At 34.8% G+C, this 20,889-nt stretch overlaps 2 protein-coding genes and 1 pseudogene across 3 annotated transcripts; 1 reads left to right on the top strand and 2 right to left on the bottom strand.

Annotated features, from left to right (window-relative positions):
- Nucleotides 1-212: 212 nt before the first annotated feature.
- Nucleotides 213-4,314, bottom strand: LOC25482895 (MDIS1-interacting receptor like kinase 2). The gene is made up of 2 exons (XM_013611505.3): nt 875-4,314; nt 213-702 (listed from the first exon to the last, which is right to left on the bottom strand). Exons 1-2 carry the CDS (start codon nt 4,080-4,082, stop codon nt 386-388), a joined length of 3,525 nt encoding a protein of 1,174 aa, XP_013466959.2. The 5' UTR covers nt 4,083-4,314; the 3' UTR covers nt 213-385.
- A 1,533-nt stretch (nt 4,315-5,847) lies between these two features.
- LOC25482894 (pentatricopeptide repeat-containing protein At5g16860-like) lies at nt 5,848-8,362 on the top strand (annotated as a pseudogene).
- Nucleotides 8,363-9,030: 668 nt separating this feature from the next.
- Nucleotides 9,031-12,273, bottom strand: LOC25482893 (MDIS1-interacting receptor like kinase 2). 2 transcript variants are annotated; one of them, XM_039834447.1, is made up of 3 exons: nt 11,840-12,273; nt 9,682-11,046; nt 9,031-9,505 (listed from the first exon to the last, which is right to left on the bottom strand). In XM_039834447.1, exons 1-3 carry the CDS (start codon nt 12,114-12,116, stop codon nt 9,189-9,191), a joined length of 1,959 nt encoding a protein of 652 aa, XP_039690381.1. In that variant the 5' UTR covers nt 12,117-12,273; the 3' UTR covers nt 9,031-9,188. The 2 variants fall into 2 exon arrangements, with proteins under 2 accessions (XP_039690381.1, XP_039690382.1); XM_039834448.1 differs by having other exon boundaries at nt 9,682-11,269; nt 11,840-12,267.
- Between the last annotated feature and the right edge of the window lie 8,616 nt (nt 12,274-20,889).

Raw genomic sequence — 20,889 nt, 5'->3', positions numbered from 1 at the left:
TCAGAAAATGCAGTCGGGGAATTGTGTTTTTTATTTCTATCGAGGTAGGCTTTCACCTTTGTCTGATAAACTTATATATGATAAATTGTTTATGAAGAACATTACCATGTAGTATCAATAGGTTCACTTTTATACGCATATAAATGTTTCATAAAAAGTTAAAACAAAATTTAAAATTATAGTAATATTTAAAGTGTACTTTAAACTATGAATTTATAATCACATGTTTGACTGAACGTAAAATTTGATAATACCACCCAGTTCAAATGATTTACAATACAAACAAAAAGTTTTACAAATATGAAACAATGAAGTAGTAGAGAAGCATATTTGGTGAAAACAACATTTAGGCTATATATATGAGACAATATATATTTGAAGATGATTATGACATTACAAACTGCCTGCAGACCTGCTCCATGGTAGGGCGAGAAAGCGGGCTTTCTGTTAAGCAAGCAACTGCAATCCTTATCATCGATGCCACCTCTTGAACAATGGTTTTTGTGGGATGAGGGAGACGCTGGTCCAACTTATCTATCAATGGCATCGTATCAAGTCTCAGGTCCGTAACACTTTGTGAAGGTTGTTGCCACAAATAAGTTACAATATCTCCAGGGTGCTTTCCAAAAAGTATTTCCAAGGTTAATATCCCAAAACTATATACATCGCATTTCTTATTTACTTCCATTGTGTATGCAAGTTCTGTAAACATTCAAAGAAGAGTTATCGTGTGTAAAATATAATTCCATAAACAAAACATGAAATGTAGATTAGACAATTGTGTTATAACTCTATTTTACATGTAACTACTAAAGATAAACTACAAATATTATAACCTTAATTAATATAAAAAAAAGAATGAAAAGGAATTGACCTGGAGCGGCATATCCAAAGGTGCCTGCAAAAGAAGTCATATTGGATGAATTGGGATTTAGAAACTTAGATGTTCCAAAGTCTGAGACATGAGCTACATATTCCAAATCCAAAATAACATTCTTGCTGGATATATCTCGATGAACAATAGGAGGCGAGCAGTCATGATGCAGATAGAATAAGGCATTAGCTATATCTTTAATAATATTCACCCTCTTATTCCAATCAAATTCACCAGCTTGTTCATTGTCCTTCAAAATGTTGTCCAAGCTACCCTTCTCCAAGAATTCATAAACCAAAAATGAGTGTAGTCGATGTGAACAAAAGCCGTATAACTTCACAATGTTGCGATGTCGAATTTCTGTCAAAGCATGGATCTCATTTGTGAAAGCTTTCCGATTTGGCATTTCTTCATTTTGTAATGAGTGAAGTTTCTTCACAGCTACAACTTGACCTGTAGGCAGTTCTGCTTTGTAAACATTTCCATGTCCTCCAACCCCAATGAGATGCTTGTTGTCAAAATCTTCTGTGGCTTCGATTATGTTCTCATACACCATTTTGCCATCAAAGCTCCATATTTCAAATAGATTTTCAATTTGAAATTCTTGTACAGGCTTGTATTCTTTTGTGCTTGAAGTTCGACACAAAAGGTATGAGATCCCATAAACAATTAATGCTAACAGTAGAGGGCCTAGAGTGAGGGATAGAACTAGCACCAAAATTTTGTTAGTCTTATGATAATGAAATTTGCCACCAGATGTTGAGCAAGGCTCTAGGCCAGAGACATTACCACATAAGCCTTTGTTATTTGTCAATGCTTCAATTGGAGCTCTTTTGAAAGCTGTAACATTTGGAATCGGACCCTCCAATTGGTTGTAAGATATATCAACAGTTGTCAAGCTTAACATATCAACAAAGCTTGAGGGAATGGTACCAGAGAGATTGTTATGTGAGAGATTCAATGTTTCTAAGTGATTTAACTGGCCAAGCATTGCTGGTATGGTTCCATTCATAGAATTCCCACTAAGATCAAGATTTTCAATAACATTCAATTGGCCAAACTCAACAGGAATGTTCCCCTCAAACTTATTTTGGCTCAAATTTAACTGCAATAACATAGACAACATACCAAGTTTTTTAGGGATGAAGCCACTCAAATTATTTATTGCAAGCTCCAATGCAGTTAGTTGATGCAATGATGCAATTTGTACAGGAACTTCTCCAGAAAGATGATTGTTACTTAAGGAGAGTTTGAACAACAAAGATAAGTATTCTAACTCCTTTGGAATTTTTCCCATTAGATGGTTTGAAGACAAGTTAAGCTCCTGTAAATTTGTTGCACTTCCTAGTTCTGGTGGTATTCTTCCTGTTAAATTATTACCAGAGATTTTTAGGCTTGTGAGAATCTTGCACTTTCCCCAATTTGGAGAAAGATGACCATAAAAATTATTATCACTCAATTCCATGTAGTCCAAGTTTGGATACACACCAAAACTCTCTGTTATATTTCCAGTAAGTTGGTTTTGATCAAGCCTCAGTCTCGTAAGGCTTGAGCAATTCTTCAAACTCTCTGGAACTAGGCCTGTGAACTGGTTAAGTGCAGCAGTGAATGTTTTTAACTTCCCACCAACACAAATATTGTGAGGTAAATGACCAACAAAAATATTATCAGATAAATGGAGTACTTCCAAATCGATAAGCCTATTCATTTCTGTTGGAATATTCTCAGTGAGAGAATTAAATGAAAGATGTATTTCACTGAGTTTTGTCAAATTTCCAATAGTGGAAGGAATTGGTCCAGAGAGATTATTTTGTGAAAGGGAAAAGTAATCCAAATTAGTCAAATTACCTATGGAAGGTGGAATTGGTCCAGAGAGATGATTTCTTGAAAGGGAAATATTATCCAAATTGATCAAGTTACCTACGGAAGGTGGAATTTGTCCAGTGAGAGCATTTAAATAAAGAGATAATGTACTGAGTTTTGTCAAATTTCCAATAGTGGAAGGAATTGGTCCAGAGAGATTATTTTGTGAAAGGGAAAAGTAATCCAAATTAATCAAATTACCTATGGAAGGTGGAATTGGTCCAGAGAGATGATTTCTTGAAAGGTAAATATTATCCAAATTGATCAAGTTACCTATGGAAGGTGGAATTTGTCCAGTGAGAGCATTTAAATAAAGAGATAATGTACCGAGTTTTGTCAAATTTCCAATAGTGGAAGGAATTGGTCCAGAGAGATGATTTCTTGAAAGGTAAATATTATCCAAATTGATCAAGTTACCTATGGAAGGTGGAATTTGTCCAGTGAGAGCATTTAAATAAAGAGATAATGTACTGAGTTTTGTCAAATTTGTGATAGTCGAAGGAAATGGTCCAGAGAGTTCATTATCATTAAGGTAAATAATATCCAAATTGATCAAGTTACCTATGGAAGGTGGAATTTGTCCAGTGAGAGCATTTAAATAAAGAGATAATGTACTGAGTTTTGTCAAATTTCCAATAGTGAAAGGAATTGGTCCAGAGAGATTATTTTGTGAAAGGGAAAAGTAATCCAAATTAATCAAATTACCTATGGAAGGTGGAATTGGTCCAGAGAGATGATTTCTTGAAAGGTCAATAATATCCAAATTGATCAAGTTACCTATGGAAGGTGGAATTTGTCCAGTGAGAGCATTTGAATAAAAATACAATTCACTTAGCTTCGTTAAATTTCCGATAGTGAAAGGAATTGGTCCAGAGAGAGTATTTTGTGAAAGGTCAATAGTATCTAAATTAATCAAATTACCTATGGATGGTGGGATTGACCCAAAGAGATTGTTAATCGACAAATTAAGAGTTTTGAGACTAGACATCTCTCCAATTTGGTGTGGAACAACTCCGTACAAGAAGTTGTTTGTTAAAACTAAAGTGTGGATTTTTGGAAGTGATGAGAAGTTGAGACTCTGAAGTGTACCTTTTAGTCCAATATTGGTGAGATTTACCTTGTTGATGGACTTCGATTCATAATCACACGTGATTCCTTCCCAACCACAAGGATTATTACCAATCCATGAAGAGAGAAATGCCCTGCTATGGTTGTCAAGGCTTGATTTCCACTTCAATAGAGCATCAGCCTCGCTACCTTGGATTTTTGTTGCAGCATGAGGTGATGTTGCAATTACAAACACATAGAAGAACAAAATAAGACATGGCATTGGTAAGAGCTTCATTCTTTGAAGTATTTTGGAAATTTCAACAGAATGAAATTATTGGCAAGCACTGAGATATATATAATTGAACTAGACACTTGTATTATGATGGGAGATTTAGGTGATATTTATAATGCATTGTAATTGATATTCCCACTTGTAATAGTGAAGACTTTTGTCTTTAAGGTGAAGACTTAGACTTATTGTGGTTTTGATCAGAAACATGAGGTTGGAGTAATAGCGGCCACAAAAAAAGATAAAAAAAAAACTAATTCATTGAAAGACTTATCTTATCTTTCATTACTCTATTAAAACCATTCATTATATAATCCACAACTCATAATTCAATTGGAAAAAATGTCGAAATTGCTAGGCCGAACACGGTAAGTGCAATTTAAACCTCACAGACAATTTGTACTGCATTTTTTATTTAACATTTTTCAAGGTAAACTTCACAGACAATTTGTACTGCATTTTTTATTTCTCTTAGAGTATGAATTAAATATAGATTTTTGTACTACATTTTTCTGCTGTTGTTCACGGGTTGTTGCCGACTTGTTGCATTGTGTCCAACCTTATAATGTAGATTTTCCATTTAGTTAACATTATGTTTGGTATTCGTTTCATGCATCAAGTTGTAATCTTTTACGGATTTTCTGTTACGGGTGTAAGGTCTCTTTCAATTATTATGTTGGGTATTTCCACTAACCACTGCACCAACAAAACAGTGTTCCTTAACTTAATAACCCATTTTGTGAATACTTTTGTATAGTATATGTTTAGAGACGAAGTTCTAATTACACTCATGAAAATATGTTGGAAAATGAGGTAGAATTTGGTCTGACTGATTAATATAGGCAGTACACTAGAGAGGATGCTGTCCAATGTAGAGAGTTTGGAGGAGTTGAAATTCACAAATTGCGAGAAACTGATAGATATTCTAGGTCTCGAATGCTTGAAATCCTTGAGAAAATGTACCTGAGTGGTTGCAATGCATGCTCCTCCAAAGTATGCAAAAGACTTTCAAAGGTTCTTATCTTCTTTTTGCCCATAAATCCTGATACAGTGAATAATAAAGATTAAGAAAATTAAATGTACAAGTATGATAATGAAACAAATAAAAGAAAATTAAATAGTAGGTGGATTGAACTTTATTTTCCTTGCAACTTACTTCCAGTTCCTATTCATTATAGAGACTGCAGATTGCTAACAATATATTTACGGAACGCTCGTTATTTCACATTCTATTTTGAGTAATTGCGTTTACTTTTAGTGGCAAAACATTTTAATGTAGGACATGATAATTGCATTACATACACCATATAAATATTAAAATGCTCTGCACCTAAAAGATTACACTTGCTTCTTCAAACATTGTCTAATAATATTAGTAATATCAGGGGCCATAATGTCTGGAATGTCCAGACGGCCATCCTCCTCACCAACATGATAAATAACTCGATATAGATACACTTCTTTCCAGGGTTCCTGCTTGGTAAAGAGCTCCCATAAGATGACCCCATAACTAAAAACATCACACCTACAAAATGAATCGACAATGTGTTGATCACTCATTCATTTTGAACAAGTTTGTAGCACCAAATTTAACTATTTGTCTATTTCATTAAATACGCCATGTAGTACATGCTAGCAAATAGAAACTTCAAGAATCTGCAAATGAAGGATTGCAAATTACCTTTTAAAGAAATTCGGTGATAATTGAAACATTTGGAGTTTTGGTTACAACATTAGTGCTTTTCAACTGTATACACATCAACCAATGAATTGAATGGTTGTACAGAAAGTTGAAGGAGAGAATGGGAAGCTTGCTTCACAAGTCTTCAATAGTAGCAGCTTACTTGCAAGGCTTGTACTTAGTTTTGTCCATAATGAAAAAAGTGATAAATGAATTCAAGTAACAACAGCATTGAAAAAACTTTATGATCTGCCTTTTTATGAAAAAGCTAGCATGCTCTCACGTTTCCCTCCGTTCAACTCAAAACCACCACTACTTATCAATACACATAATCTCCTCTTATATCATTCTTCTTCGTAAATTTCAAAACAGCAATGCGAATCTATAATCCAAGCAAAACTACTTCATCAACAATACATTATACACGGTCTCCTCTTATTTCGGTGTCGTGGAATTCGATTGTTTCTGTTTATTCGCATTGTTTTGTTCCGAATGATGCTGTTTTTCTTTTTAGGGAAATGACGGTTGGGTATGGGATTTTGCCGGATACTGTTGGTGTTGTTAATATACTTCCTGTTAGTGGTTTTCTTGGTTTGGGGTTATGTGGGAAACAAGTTCATGGTTTATGTGTTATAACTGGTTTGGTTGAGGATTTTTTGTTGGGAATGCTTTGGTTGATATGTATGCAAAATGTGGGAAAATGGAAGACGCTAGTAAGGTTTTTGAGAGGATGAGGTTTAAGGATGTTGTTACTTGGAATGCTATGGTTACCGGGTATTCTCAAAATGGTAGATTTGAGGATGCTCTTTCTTTGTTTGGGAAAATGAGGGAAGAGAAAATTGAGTTGGATGTTGTTACTTGGAGTTCTGTTATTTCTGGGTATGCTCAGAGAGGATTTGGTTGTGAAGCAATGGATGTGTTTCGGAAAATGTGTGGATGTCGTTGTCGTCCTAATGTGGTTAAGCTCATGTCTTTGCTTTCTGCTTGTGCGTCTGTTGGAGCTTTGCTTCATGGAAAAGAAACTCATTGTTATTCAGTTAAATTTATTCTCAAGGGGGAGCATAATGATGATAATGATGATTTGGCGGTGATTAATGCTCTAATTGATATGTATGCTAAATGCAAGAGTTTAGAAGTGGCTCGTGCTATGTTTGATGAAATATGTCCTAAAGATAGGGATGTGGTGACTTGGACTGTGATGATTGGAGGTTATGCTCAGCATGGTGATGCAAATCATGCCCTGCAACTTTTCTCTGAAATGTTTAAAATTGATAACTGCATAGTTCCTAATGATTTTACTATATCTTGTGTGCTCATGTCCTGTGCTCGTTTGTCAGCATTGAAATTTGGTAAGCAAATTCATGCTCATGTATTGCGAAGAAGTCATAGCAATTCAGATGTTTTGTTTGTGGCTAATTGTCTCATAGACATGTATTCCAAATCCGGAGATGTAGATACTGCCCAAGTAGTTTTCGACAGCATGTCAAAAAGAAATGCCGTCTCGTGGACCTCGCTACTCACCGGGTATGGCATGCATGGGCGCAGCGAAGATGCTTTTCGTGTTTTTGATGAGATGAGGAAAGAGGCTCTAGTGCTTGATGGCATAACCTTTCTTGTTGTGCTTTATGCTTGTAGTCATTCGGGAATGGTGGATCGTGGAATCGATTTGTTTTTATAGAATGAGCAAGGATTTTGGGGTTGATCCTGGAGTAGAGCATTATGCTTGTATGGTTGATCTTTTGGGTCGAGCTGGTCGTCTAGGTGAAGCTATGAGACTCATTAATGATATGCCGATAGAACCAACACCAGTAGTGTGGATTGCCTTGCTTAGTGCTTGTAGGATACACTCAAACGAGGAACTTGCAGAATTTGCGGCGAAAAAACTGTTAGAATTGAAGGCCGACAATGATGGGACATATACATTGCTTTCAAACATCTATGCTAATGCCAGACGCTGGAAAGATGTGGCGAGGATTGGATATTTGATGAAACGTACTGGAATCAAGAAAATACCTGGTTGGAGCTGGGTCAAAGGAAGGAAAGGTATGGAAACGTTTTACGTGGGAGACAGAACTCACTTACAATCTCAGAAGATATATGAAACACTGGCAGATTTGATTAAGCGCATTAAGGCAAACTTTTCTCTTCATGATGTGGATGATGAAGAAAAGGGTGACCAGCTTTCAGAACACAGTGAGAAGTTGGCTCTTGCCTATGCCATCCTAACACTACCCCCAGGTGCACCTATTCGAATCACTAAGAATTTACGCATCTGTGGAGATTTTCATAGTGCCATAACCTATATATCCATGATTGTTGAACATGAGATCATACTCAGAGATTCAAGTCGCTTTCATCAATTCAAAAATGGATCTTGCTCGTGCAAAGGGTACTGGTGAAAATGGATCAGATCATTTGATTTACTATACATCATTTTTGCTATGGGAGAGGTAATTATCTTCTTTTACTACACAGCTACGTTATGATTGGATTGAGAACATTTGGTTGAATTTTGATTATTTATTTATATTTTAAAAGAAGTTTATCACAGTGGAGTGTCATCAACGAAATAATTTGCATTCTGTTATGGTCCCTTTTTTTGAACTCACAGTGTAGTTATATATATTCACCTCTTATCTTGTTCTACAACATGTACTTGTCAATAAGGGGATCTGTCATCATTAGTTTTCTTTATATTTTGTATAATTTAGTAAGTTACTAATTGTATGTGATTAGGATTAGAATTCAAATCATAATACTTTTGTATTGGTAATAGTGATTAAGTCATTAATTGTAGCTACTGAGTTTGTACTATTCATGAAGGAATATATAATGAGAGAAGACATCAAGCCAAAATTCATCACAACCATGTTTATAAATATTTTACAGTACATTCTGGTTGTATCTAATTTGACATGAATAGCAGCATGGATCTCAATTCTTTCTGTTTGATTGTTGAACTGCAACATGAATCTCAATTTATTATTACAGATTATGATTTTTTAGGGGTTGAACACTTGAGCGCAGTGTAGCCGGTCACTGTTGTCATTTTGATTGATGACTTGAATCGTGAATTATTTTGAAGTTTGGATACGATTAATCAACTTATGTTTTTGTGGATGGTATATCACATGTTTAAGCTTAATGTCATATTTTCATTAATTGTGTAACATACAATTCATAGTTAGATTCCATTTATGATTTGGAAATAGGTTTTTTGTGCGTACTAGATTCCATTTATGTGCTTTAAACTATAAATTTATAATCCCATGCTGACTGAGCATAAAATTTGATAATGCAACCCAAGTTCAAATGATTTACAATACAAACTAAGAGTTTTACAAATAGGATACAATGAAGTAGTATCGAAGCATATTTGGTGAAAACAACATTCAGGCTATATGTATGAGACACTATATATTTGAAGATGATTATGACATTAAAAACTGCCTGCAGACCTGCTCCATAGTAGGGCGAGAATGTGGGCTTTCAGTTAAGCAAGCAACTGCAATCCTTATCATCGATGCCACCTCTTGAACAATGGTTTTTGTGGGATGAGGGAGACGCTGGTCCAACTTATCTATCAATGGCATTGTATCAAGTCTCAGGTCCGTAACACTTTGCGAAGGTTGTTGCCACAAATAAGTTACAATATCTCCAGGGTGCTTTCCAAAAAGCATTTCCAAGGTTAATATCCCAAAACTAAACACATCACATTTCTCATTTACTTCCATTGTGTATGCAAGTTCTGTAAACATTCAAAGAAGAGTTATCGTGTGTAAAATATAATTCCATAAACAAAACATGAAATGTAGAGTAGACAATTGTGTTATAACTCTATTTTACATGTAACTACTAAAGATAAACTACAAATATTATAACCTTAATTAATATAAAAAAAAAAAAGAATGAAAAGGAATTGACCTGGAGCAGCATATCCAAAGGTGCCTGCAAAAGAAGTCATATTGGACGAATTGGGATTTAGAAACTTAGATGTTCCAAAATCTGAGACATGAGCTACATATTCCAAATCCAAAATAACATTCTTGCTGGATATATCTCGATGAACAATAGGAGGGGAACAATCATGATGCAGATAGCATAAAGCATTAGCTACATCTTTAATGATATTCACCCTCTTATTCCAATCAAATTCGCCAGCTTGTTCATTGTCCTTCAAAATGTTGTCCATGCTACCCTTCGCCAAGAATTCATAAACCAAAAATGAGTGTAGTCGATGTGAACAAAAGCCGTATAACCTCACAATGTTGCGATGTCGAATTTCTGTCAAAGCATGGATCTCATTTGTGAAAGCTTTCCTATTTGGCATTTCTTCATTTTGTAATGAGTGAAGTTTCTTCACAGCTACAACTTGACCTGTAGGCAGTTCTGCTTTGTAAACATTTCCATGTCCTCCAACCCCAATGAGATGCTTGTTGTCAAAATCTTCTGTGGCTTCGATTATGTTCTCGTACACCATTTTTCCATCAAAGCTCCATATTTCAAATAGATTTTCAATTTTCAATTCTTGTGCAGGCTTGTATTCTTTTGTGCTTGAAGTTCGACAAAAAAGGTATGAGATCCCATAAACAATCAATGCTAACAATAGAGGGCCGAGAGTGAGGGATAGAACTAGCACCAAAATTTTGTTAGTATTATGACTATGAAAGGTGCCACCCGATGTTGAGCAAGGCTCTAGGCCAGAAACATTACCACACAAGCCTTTGTTATTTCTCAGTGCTTCAATTGGAGCTCTTTCGAAAGCTGTAATGTTTGGAGTCGGACCCTCCAACTGGTTGTAAGATATATCAACAGTTGTCAAGCTTAACATATCAACAAAGCTTAAGGGAATGGTACCAGAGAGATTGTTATGTGAGAGATTCAATGTTTCTAAGTGATTTAACTGGCCAAGCATTGCTGGTATGGTTCCATTCATAGAATTCCCACTAAGATCAAGGTTTTCAATAACATTCAATTGGCCAAACTCAACAGGAATGTTCCCCTCAAACTTATTTTGGCTCAAATTTAACTGCAATAACATAGACAACATACCAAGTTTTTCAGGGATGAATCCACTCAAATTATTTGTTGCAAGCTCCAATGCAGTTAGTTGATGCAATGATGCAATTTGTACTGGAACTTCTCCATAAAGATGATTGTTACTTAACGAGAGTTTGATCAACAAAGATAAGTTTTCTAACTCCTTTGGAATTTTTCGCATTAGATGGTTTGAAGACAAGTTAAGCTCCTGTAAATTTGTTGCTCTGCCTAGTTCTGGTGGTATGCTTCCTGTCAAATTATTGTTGGAGATTTTTAGGCTTGTGAGATTCTTGCACTTTCCCCAATTTGGAGAAAGATGACCATAAAAATTATTATCACTCAAATCCATGTATTCCAAATTTGGATACACACCAAAGCTGTCTGTTATATTTCCAGTCAGTTGGTTTTGTTGAAGTCTCACTCTCGTAAGGCTTGAGCAATTCTTCAAACTCTCTGGAACTAGGCCTGTGAACTGGTTAAGTGCAACAGTGAACATTTTTAACTTCCCACCGTTACAAATATTGTGAGGTAAATGACCAACAAAATTATTATCAGATAAATGGAGTACTTCCAAATCTGTAAGCCTATTCATTTCTGTTGGAATATTCTCACGGAAAGAATTTGAGAAAAGATATAATTTACGGAGTTTTGTCATATTTCCAACAGTGGAAGGAATTGGTCCAGAGAGACTTTTCATTAAGGTAAATAGTATCCAAATTGATCAAGTTACCTATGGAAGGTGGAATTTGTCCAGTGAGAGCATTTGAATAAAAATACAATTCACTTAGTTTCGTTAAATTTCCGATAGTGAAAGGAATTGGTCCAGAGAGAGTATTTTGTGAAAGGTCAATAGTATCTAAATTAATCAAATTACCTATGGATGGTGGGATTGACTCAGCGAGATTGTTAACCGACAAATCAAGAGTTTTTAGACTAGACATCTCTCCAATATGGTGTGGAACAACTCCGTGCAAGAAGTTGTTTGTTAAAACTAAGGTGTGGATTTTTGTAAGTGATGAGAAATTGAGAGTTTGAAGCGTACCTTTTAGTCCAATATTGGTGAGATTTATCATGTTGATGGATTTTGATTGATAATCACACGTGATTCCTTCCCAACTACTACAAGGATTATTGCCAATCCATGAAGAGAGCAATGCCCTGCTGTGGTTGTCAAGGCTTGCCTTCCATTTCAACAGAGCATCAACCTCACTACCTTGGTTTTTTCTTGCAGCATGAGGTGATGTGGATGTGGCAATTACAAACACATAGAAGAACAAAATAAGACACGACATTGGTAATAGCTTATTTCTTTGAAGCATTTTGGAAATTTCAACACAATGAAATTATTGGCATTTACTGAAATATATATAATTGAACTAGACACTTATATTATGATGAATGCATTATAATGGGAGATGTAGGTGATATTTATAATGCTTTGTAATTGATGTTCCCATTTGTCATAGTGAGGGCTCAGACTTATTATGGTGGTTTTGTATTCTCATTAAAGTCTTCCACTTTTGTCTTAAAGTTGAAAACTTAGACTTATTATGGTGGTTTTGTATTCTCATTGAAGTCTTCCACTTTTGTCTTCAAGTTGAAGACTTGGACTTATTATGGTGGTTTTGATCAGAAACATGAGGTTGGAGTAATAGGGGGAGGTAACGATTTTAGCTGAGCCACAAAAAAAGAATTTTTTTTAAAAATCATTTATGCTTAAAATATCTACTTTATCTTATCTTTCATTACTCTATTAAAACCATTCATTATATAATCCACAGTTCACGATTCAATTGGCAAAAATGTCAAAAGTTCTAGGCCGAACGCCTTAAGTGCAATTTGAACCTCAATTTTTTTATTTGCGTGTGAATTTCCAATAACTATTGTCATTTTCTCCGTCTACCAAACAAAAGTTATTCAATATATAAAAGGCTAAAGTTCACTTTTTCCTCCCTAACTTTTAAAAACTTGCAATTTTGATCCCCTAAGTACAAAATCTACAATCATGACCACCTAAAATTTAGTCCATTTGCAACTTTGATCCTTTTTGTCAATTTTGACCTGTCAATGCCTACGTGGCATGCCAGCCACGTGTGTAATTAATGAATTAAAAAAATTAAAAAATCATATAATTATTTTTTAAATTAAATAAATGAAAAATGAAAAATAAAAATGAAAAAAAAATCAGGAAAATGGGTTTGTCTCATTCTTTTCATTCTCAATAAGAAATGAGACTCTGCCAATACTTCCTACCTCAAAATAGCATGAATTTCGATTGGAAGTGATCTCATCAGAGCAAGAACAAGAAGAAAGCCTTTGTTCCCCACAATCTGAACACACAAGCTTGACCAAACGTTCTTTTAAGATTGTGACAGATTAATTACATTTTTTCCTACCCCTAATCATTTTTTTTTAATTTCTTCATCTCCTTGTATTTTTTATTTTTTTTTCCAGATTTTTTTTTATTTTTTAAATTTCATTTTTCATTTATTGAATTTAAAAAATGATTATATGGTTTTTTATTTTTTTTTAATTCATTAGTTACACACATGGCATGCCACGTAGGCATTGACCGGTCAAAATTGACAAAAAGGATCAAAGTTGCAGATGAGCTAAATAGAGGATCAAAATTGTAGTTTTTGTACTTAGGGGGTCAAAATTGCAAGTTTTTGAAAGTTAGGGGGGAAAAGTACACTTTAGCCTATATAAAACTCAAAATGCTTACAACTAGGTGACGTTTTAGTCCAAGATGGACCACTTTTTTTAACCATTAGATTAAATCAGCTACCAATTCTTACCATAGTCCATCTGCACCAAATAAAATATATCAACTTCATCTGTTTATCGTTGCAAGCATTCTCTTTTAGACTTTAGTTCCATTCTCTTTCAAATTGTTTGAAAGCTTAATGCTAATCATGAAATAGTTTGGAAGTAAGAACTAAATTCCAGACAACAGCCTTATTGAACCATGTTTTCTGAATCAAACTCAACTTATTGTACCCTATGAGTATGGGCTATTGCTACATACGAAAGCATTAAATCAATATGATTTTGAATATGGAATTCAGAGGCATCAAATAGGAAGTGATAATCGAAACATGGAACCACAATAAAATACACAATAAGCCTTTCATTCAAAATCTCAACTCCCAATCCCTGCCACTACTACTTCTCCATATCATAGAAACACCATTTGCAAGGCTGAAGCAAGTTTTCATGGTTTCTTTTACAATGAAAAAATTCAAAACTCAAAGAAAGCCTGCCATATTACCACGCATGTCTATCATTGCAAGAGGTTTTACTGCTTGCCTCTGTGGAAATCTGGAAGATAAGGAATAGAGAGAGTAAATGGGAGTGCTAGACTAGATGGGTTAGATTTGGTGTTTAAAGATCATGATAAGATTTGTAGGTTTATATGATCTAACGGTACAAAAAATTGGTCCATCATGGACCAATATTTTTATAGGTTCATTTTATAAGGAACCTACAAGGTCAACCGCATCACCATCCCAGAAAACTTTGTGCTTTTGTCAATCTTGCTTCTTGAAATAAATCATGATTGTGGTGGATATAAAACATGCCTAAAAATACAAATGTCAAATTAAAACTAAAGGCTATGAATCAAACCATGTACACGATCATATTTGTTTCAGCTCTAATGTTTCAAAGTACTCCTTTCTTGAACAGATGTGATAAGAGCATCCAGAGTTCAAGACCCAGCTCTTTTCAGGTTTCCAACTTGTCACAGTTAGTGCTCCAACACTCTCATAGCCTTCCTCTTCACTTGCAATCTGAACGGATGAACTTATACCACTCACATTGCCCCTTCTCTCAGGACAATTCTTCTTGAAGTGACCTGAAGTGTGACAAATAAAACATTTGTTTGTTTTATCACCACCACCCTTCGACATAGACTTTGACCTGAATTTCTTGTCTTTTCCATTTCCTCTGTTGTCAATTCTCTCCCTTGAGACATTCAAGCCTTCTCCACTATCATCAACCTTTAACTCCTTGAATTTGGTTAGCTCTTTGGTTCTCAAAGCCGCTTAGACTTCCTCCAAAGTGATAGTGCCCTCTTTTCCATAAAGCATTGTATCCTTGAAATTCTCAAAGGACCTAGGTAAAGCACACAATAGGTGTAAGGCTTTATCTTCATCTTCCAGATTTACATCTATGTTCGCCAAATCATTAGTAATCTTATTGAATTCCGTCAGTTGCTCCATTATAGGTTTTGACTCCACCATTTGGTAAAAGTAGAGTTGTTGTTTCAGACATTGTCTATGTGCCAAGGACTTGGTCATGTACAAAATCAAGTCTATTCCACATAGACACAACAGTAGTCTCCCTTGCTACCTATCTCAATACCTTATCCCCAAGACACATAATGATGGCACTAACCACGTTATCATTCATCTCAGTCTTCTCAGCAGGTGTTAGATGTGCGTGCATCTGTGCTTCTCACTTCAATGCTTCAACACACTTTTGTTAAATTAGAATTTTCCTCATCTTTACCTTCTAGAACCCAAAGTCGTTACTACGGGTAAACTTCTCAATATTCCACTTCGAACCCATGATACCTGGTTATTGATTTGACCTTTGCCCCACGGTGGGCGCCAATTCTTGTGAATTCATTGCAAAAATCACACCGATAAACTTGACGTGTGGAGCAAATAAAACCAAGCAAGCAAATCAAGCAGGTGACAATATAATTCAAGCAAAAATAAACAGCAATAGATAAAGGAAGAAAGAGAACACAAATAATTTGTTTACCTAGTTCGGTCTAATGATAACCTATTCTGGGGGAGAGAGCAGCTATTCGTTCCACTATAATGATATGAGTTTATTTGCAAAGAGATATTTAGGATTACAAGAATTAGTCTTCAAACCTAATTCTACCCAAGTCTCAATCTCTTCCAGTAACCAAGAGACTCAATCCTAACAGTGTTTTGTTCAAGGTGAATAAAAACAATCCCAACCCTAGTGTTTATTACCAAGAGAATTCTTTATAAACCCTAGTTTGTTTGTTGGCTTCTAAACCCTGTTTTCTACACACTTTTTTCACATAATACAAAGTTTATATTTATAGTGAAAGCATCCCTTAAAAATTGGAACAAAACAGGCCCAAGAAAAACTTTTTTTTTTTCTTTCTATTGCTGCGACATTTTGCGCACCGATTTTTAGACTTCGGCCACTTAAAAATGTCGAAACAAAAGTCTCCCAAAAACAGGCAAAATCGGGCCCAGAACTGCACAAATCGGGCGCCGATTTTGGACTTCCAGGATGCATCAATTTTGAGTCATTTTTCAACGTTACCTTCATTGTTTGCCTTTACGAGAACCTTCATTACTATGTTAGTGTATAGATAGTTATTTGGAGACATTGTTTGAAAATTCATGATTCCTTTGTTGAAAATAATGTTAAATGGGTGTTTGCCTTTAGGGTATCTTCAATCCAGGAAATAATGTATAGGTAGTTGTTGGAAGACAATGTGAGATGGATGTTCTTTTTCTTTAATTGGACAAAATCATGAATACATCTAACTTTTTTACAAGTATTCGACAGTTATTTTGATTATTGATTTTGTTATGTATTATAATCTGCAAAAAGGATATTGATGAATTTATGGAGATTTTTCAAGCAGATCAACGTACCAAATTCCTGGAGGGCAATGTGGAGGTAAACATGTTTTTTATTTTTATTTTTTTATTTTTTATGGAAAGATAAAATTGTATTGTATTTTTAGCATTTGATTGTATATTATGTCAGTTTACATGGGACAATAGAAGAGGTGGAACAAGGCATATTAAAAAGGAGACTTGACAGATCAATTTTTAATCAGCAAATGGTGGGTTTTTACTCTTCAATTACTTTCTCAACTTTACTCAAAAATAACTCTGACCACTATCCTCTCTTACTTGACGTTAAAACTGACAACTTTCAGTTTGTTTCAAGTTTTAAGTTTCTAAAAGCCTGGACCCTCCACAATGACTGCAAAAATATTGTTATGAATACTTGGAATGAACACGTTATTGGTTGTCCACTGTTTGCCCTCAGCTCAAAGCCCTAAAAACCAAGCTGAAGATTTGGAATAAGGAAGTATTTGGAAACATTCACACCTTTGTCAATGAGGCTGAAAAAAAAAAAAAAAAAAAAAAAACTTAGTCAGATTCAAGACCAAATCAATCTTCAGGGTCACAATGATAATCTCATGAATGAAGAGAAGCAAGCACAAATCACTTTAAATGAAGCTTTACACAGACAAGACATTTTCTGGCAAGAGAAAGCTAAGGTTAGCTGGCACTTGAATGGTGATAGGAATTCAAAATATTTTCATAGAGTTACACAAATCAAAAACAAAACCAAACTTGTTATTACTAATATTAGACACAATGATGAAATCATTTCAGATCCTTTGAGAGTCTCTGATCACATAGTTTCCTATTATAATAATTTGTTTTTTTCCACTAACTCTGTTTTGCAGGATATTTTGCTGGTGGACGAAGTAATCCCTCAAATGATTGATGAAACAACTAACAATCTTCTTATCATGATTCCAACTGAATTAGAAGTGGAGAATGTTGTTTTCAATCTTAATCAAGATGGTGCTCCAGGGCCAGATGGTTTTGGTGCAAGTTTCTTCCAAACCTATTGGGAAATCATTAAGAATGATGTTTATGCAGCTGTTGTTCAATTTTTCCAATCTGGATGGTTATCCCCCAATTACAATGCTAATACTCTTATCTCATTCCAAATGTTTCTAATGCATATAGCATAGATCAGTACAGACCAATTGCCTTAGCAAATTTCAAGTTCAAGATCATTTCTAAAGTGCTGGCAGATAGGCTTTCTCAAATTCTTCCAAACTTAATTTCCAAAGAGCAGAGAGGTTTTATCAAAGGAAGGAATATCAAAGATTGTATAGCCCTCACCTCAGAGGCTATCAATGTTCTAGATAAGAGATGCTTTGGAGGTAACTTAGCAATGAAGATTGATGTGTCTAAAGCATTTGACACAATTAACTGGGAGTTTCTGATGAAGGTTTTAAGTTCTTTTGGATTTCATCACAAATTTTGTAGCTGGATTCATTCTATTCTCAAATCATCAATTATGTCAGTGTCAATTAATGGCTCTCAACAAGGTTTCTTCAAGTGTAATAGGGGTGTTAAGTAGAGGAATTAGTAAATTGGTTAACGATGGCAAAGTTGATTTAATTAAAGCTTCTAGATCTGAATCCATTCCATCTCATTGTTTTATACTGATGACTTAATGGTTTTTTGTAAAGGAAGGAATGCAAGTATTGATGCCCTAAAAGATTAATTTACAAGATATGTTGCATGCTCTGGTCAAGTTATTAATTTAAGTAAATCATCTATTTTGGCCGGTGGTATTTCTGATTCAAGGTTAAATCATATGGTGCAGCTTCTTGGTTTCACCATTGGTTCTCTTCCTTTTACCTATCTTGGTGCTCCTATCTTCAAAGGGAAACCCAATAGATTTCACTTTCAGCCTATTGCAAATAGAATCAAGTTGAAGCTAGCTAATTGGAAAACATCCCTCCTATCTATTGCAGGAAGAATTGAACTGGTGAAATCAGTCGTTCATGGTATGCTTGTTCATACTATGAGTATTTACTCTTGGCTTGTAAGTTTAATCAGAGAGTTGGAAAGATGGATCAAGAACTTCATTTGGAGTGGGGATATAACCAAGAGAAAAATGGTGACTGTGGCTTGGAAAAAGGTATGTGCTAGCTTGGATGAGGGAGGTTTGGGCATTAGATCTTTAGTTTGTTTAAATAATGCCACTAATCTTAAATGTTGTTGGGATATGTTTCAGTCTGATGAGCAATGGGCCTCTATTCTAAGAAGTAGAATGTTGAGAGATTCTTCATGTATCCAACATCATATCTTCTCCTCTATATGGAGTGGTGCTAAATCAGAGTTCCAAACTTTGATTGATAACTCAAAATGGTTAGTTGGAGATGGTGGTGGTATTAATTTTTGGCATGACAACTGGTGTGGAACTATCTTAGCAGAATCCTCCAACATAAATCAACTGCATCTTGATCAGTATCCTAATACTTTGAATGCCTATATTATGGAATTTCCCAGATGACCTGTCTGATCTCATCCCTAATTTGAGAAATCTTGTTGCACATGTAACTCTTCCCATTGTTTGTATGAGGGATAAATTGGTCTGGAAGCACAACTCCAAAGGGGATCTGTCTGTTAAAGATGCTTATCAGTTTAAACAAACTCATTTTCCTAAAGTTAAGTGGGCTAAGTTGATATGGTCTGCTGATATTCCTCCCTCCAAATCACTGCTTGTTTGGAGGTTTATGCTGGATAAGCTCCCAACTGATGAGAACCTCACTGCCAGGGGATGTTACATTCCTTCCATGTGCTCTCTTTGTCGGGTTAGCTATGAATACTCCTCTCATTTATTTTTAGAATGTCCTTATGCCTTACATATTTGGAGGTGGTTTGACATTACTTTCAACTACTCTTTAAATTTTCAAACAAAAGATGATATTTGGAACATCTGTAATGGATCTTGGAATCATCAATGTAAGATAGTGGTTACCTCTGCCTTGATTAATATCTTTAATAGCATTTGGTTTGCAAGAAACCAAATAAGATTTCAAAGCAAGAAGATTCCATAGAGATCCTCAATTGCTTCTATCATTTCAAATGTTGCACTCTATGGAAATCTATCTAAGAAGGTTGCCTCTCCCAGCATTGCCAACTTTATCATTTTGAAGAAGTTTAATGTTTCCCTTCATCCTCCTAGAGCTCCTAAAATCATAGAGGTTATTTGGCAACCTCCTCCTAGAGCTTGGGTAAAATGTAATACTGATGGATCAACAAATGGGATCTTATCATCTTGTGGAGGAATATTCAGAAACTGCAAAGTGGAATTCATGATTTGTTTTGGAGAAAATACTGGACTTGGAGATTCCTTGCATGCTGAGCTTTCAGGAGCCATGCGTGCTATTGAGCTAGCCAACACTCACCAATGGACAAACCTCTGGCTGGAAACTGATTCAGAGTTGGTTGTTAAGGCTTTCAAAAACAATGCTATTATTCCTTGGCATTTACGTAATAGATGGTTGAACTGTATGCAAGTCATTAGTAGAATGAATTTTTTGGTATCTCATATATTTAGATAAGGTAATGAATGTGCAGACTCTTTGGCTAGTGTAGGTGCTAATGCTGCTAATCCCACTGTTTGGTATGAACCTCCTTTGTGTATAAGGTCATATCTTGATAGGAATAGATTAGGCTTGCCTAATTTTATATTTGTGTCCCATTAGAGAGGTTTGGTTTGGCCCCCCTCTCTTTTTTGTTGTTGTTACTAGTTCACACTCCTATTTATATATATTTTTGGTAGGTTGGCACTTTGCTACCTACTTTTCAAAAAAAATAAAATAATAATGTTACCTAAGTTGGTGATTTAAACTTTTTATTTATAGGATTTGGAAAGTAGTTATGGCTCTGGTTCGGAGGTCGGCAACACTTCAATTGACGAAGATGTTGGCGAATCCAACAACAAAGCATTTTCGTGCAACTTCGATGTTGCAACAGTTGTGGATAATATGGTTGATATAGAGAAAATTAACTTGAAGGAAATGAGTTGCAAAGAAATAATGAATTACATTTTAATTCACCTAAAAATAAATCAATAAATTTCTATTGTATATTAAACATTAAATTAATAAAACATTTTACAATACTTTTCCCCTCAAAAAAATTAAAAAATTCCTAAGTAAGGCATTGAATACATTCCAAAAGTATTGATTCAAAGAATCTATCGATTCAAATTTTTTGTTTAACGGATCTAAGTTCAAATTCACTTGCACGAACATAATGTTCGTAAACACACCTTCTATCGTTACAAATTTTCGTAATTTAAATTGAATATCAAAGAAAAAATAAAGGCTAAAAATGAATCAATTTTATTGTAAATACTAAATAGTCTTTTTTAGAGGTCAGATTTTAATAGTTCTTAAGACAAAACATATATTCAATTCTTAATAATTTAATGTTTTAAATTAGTACATAATTTATTTTTATTTTTAAAAAATATATTATACAA

The sequence above is a fragment of the Medicago truncatula genome, chromosome 1 (assembly GCF_003473485.1).
Source record: "Medicago truncatula cultivar Jemalong A17 chromosome 1, MtrunA17r5.0-ANR, whole genome shotgun sequence".
NCBI classification, from domain to species: Eukaryota; Viridiplantae; Streptophyta; class Magnoliopsida; order Fabales; family Fabaceae; genus Medicago; species Medicago truncatula.
Note: the sequence above shows the minus strand (reverse complement) of the source record. Positions and strands in the feature narration are given on the sequence as shown.

What these genes read in the sequence shown, in the direction of transcription:
- LOC25482895 (XM_013611505.3), bottom strand. Translation starts at nt 4,082, where the DNA reads ATGAAGCTCTTACCAATGCCATGTCTTATTTTGTTCTTCTATGTGTTT. An exon ending in CTTTGGATATGCCGCTCCAG is followed by an intron (nt 703 to 874) that starts GTCAATTCCTTT and finishes GAATGTTTACAG; the next exon opens with AACTTGCATACACAATGGAA.
- LOC25482893 (XM_039834447.1), bottom strand. Translation starts at nt 12,116, where the DNA reads ATGCTTCAAAGAAATAAGCTATTACCAATGTCGTGTCTTATTTTGTTC. An exon ending in CACCAATATTGGACTAAAAG is followed by an intron (nt 11,047 to 11,839) that starts GTACGCTTCAAA and finishes ATAATTTGACAG; the next exon opens with GAAGCATACCACCAGAACTA. An exon ending in CTTTGGATATGCTGCTCCAG is followed by an intron (nt 9,506 to 9,681) that starts GTCAATTCCTTT and finishes GAATGTTTACAG; the next exon opens with AACTTGCATACACAATGGAA.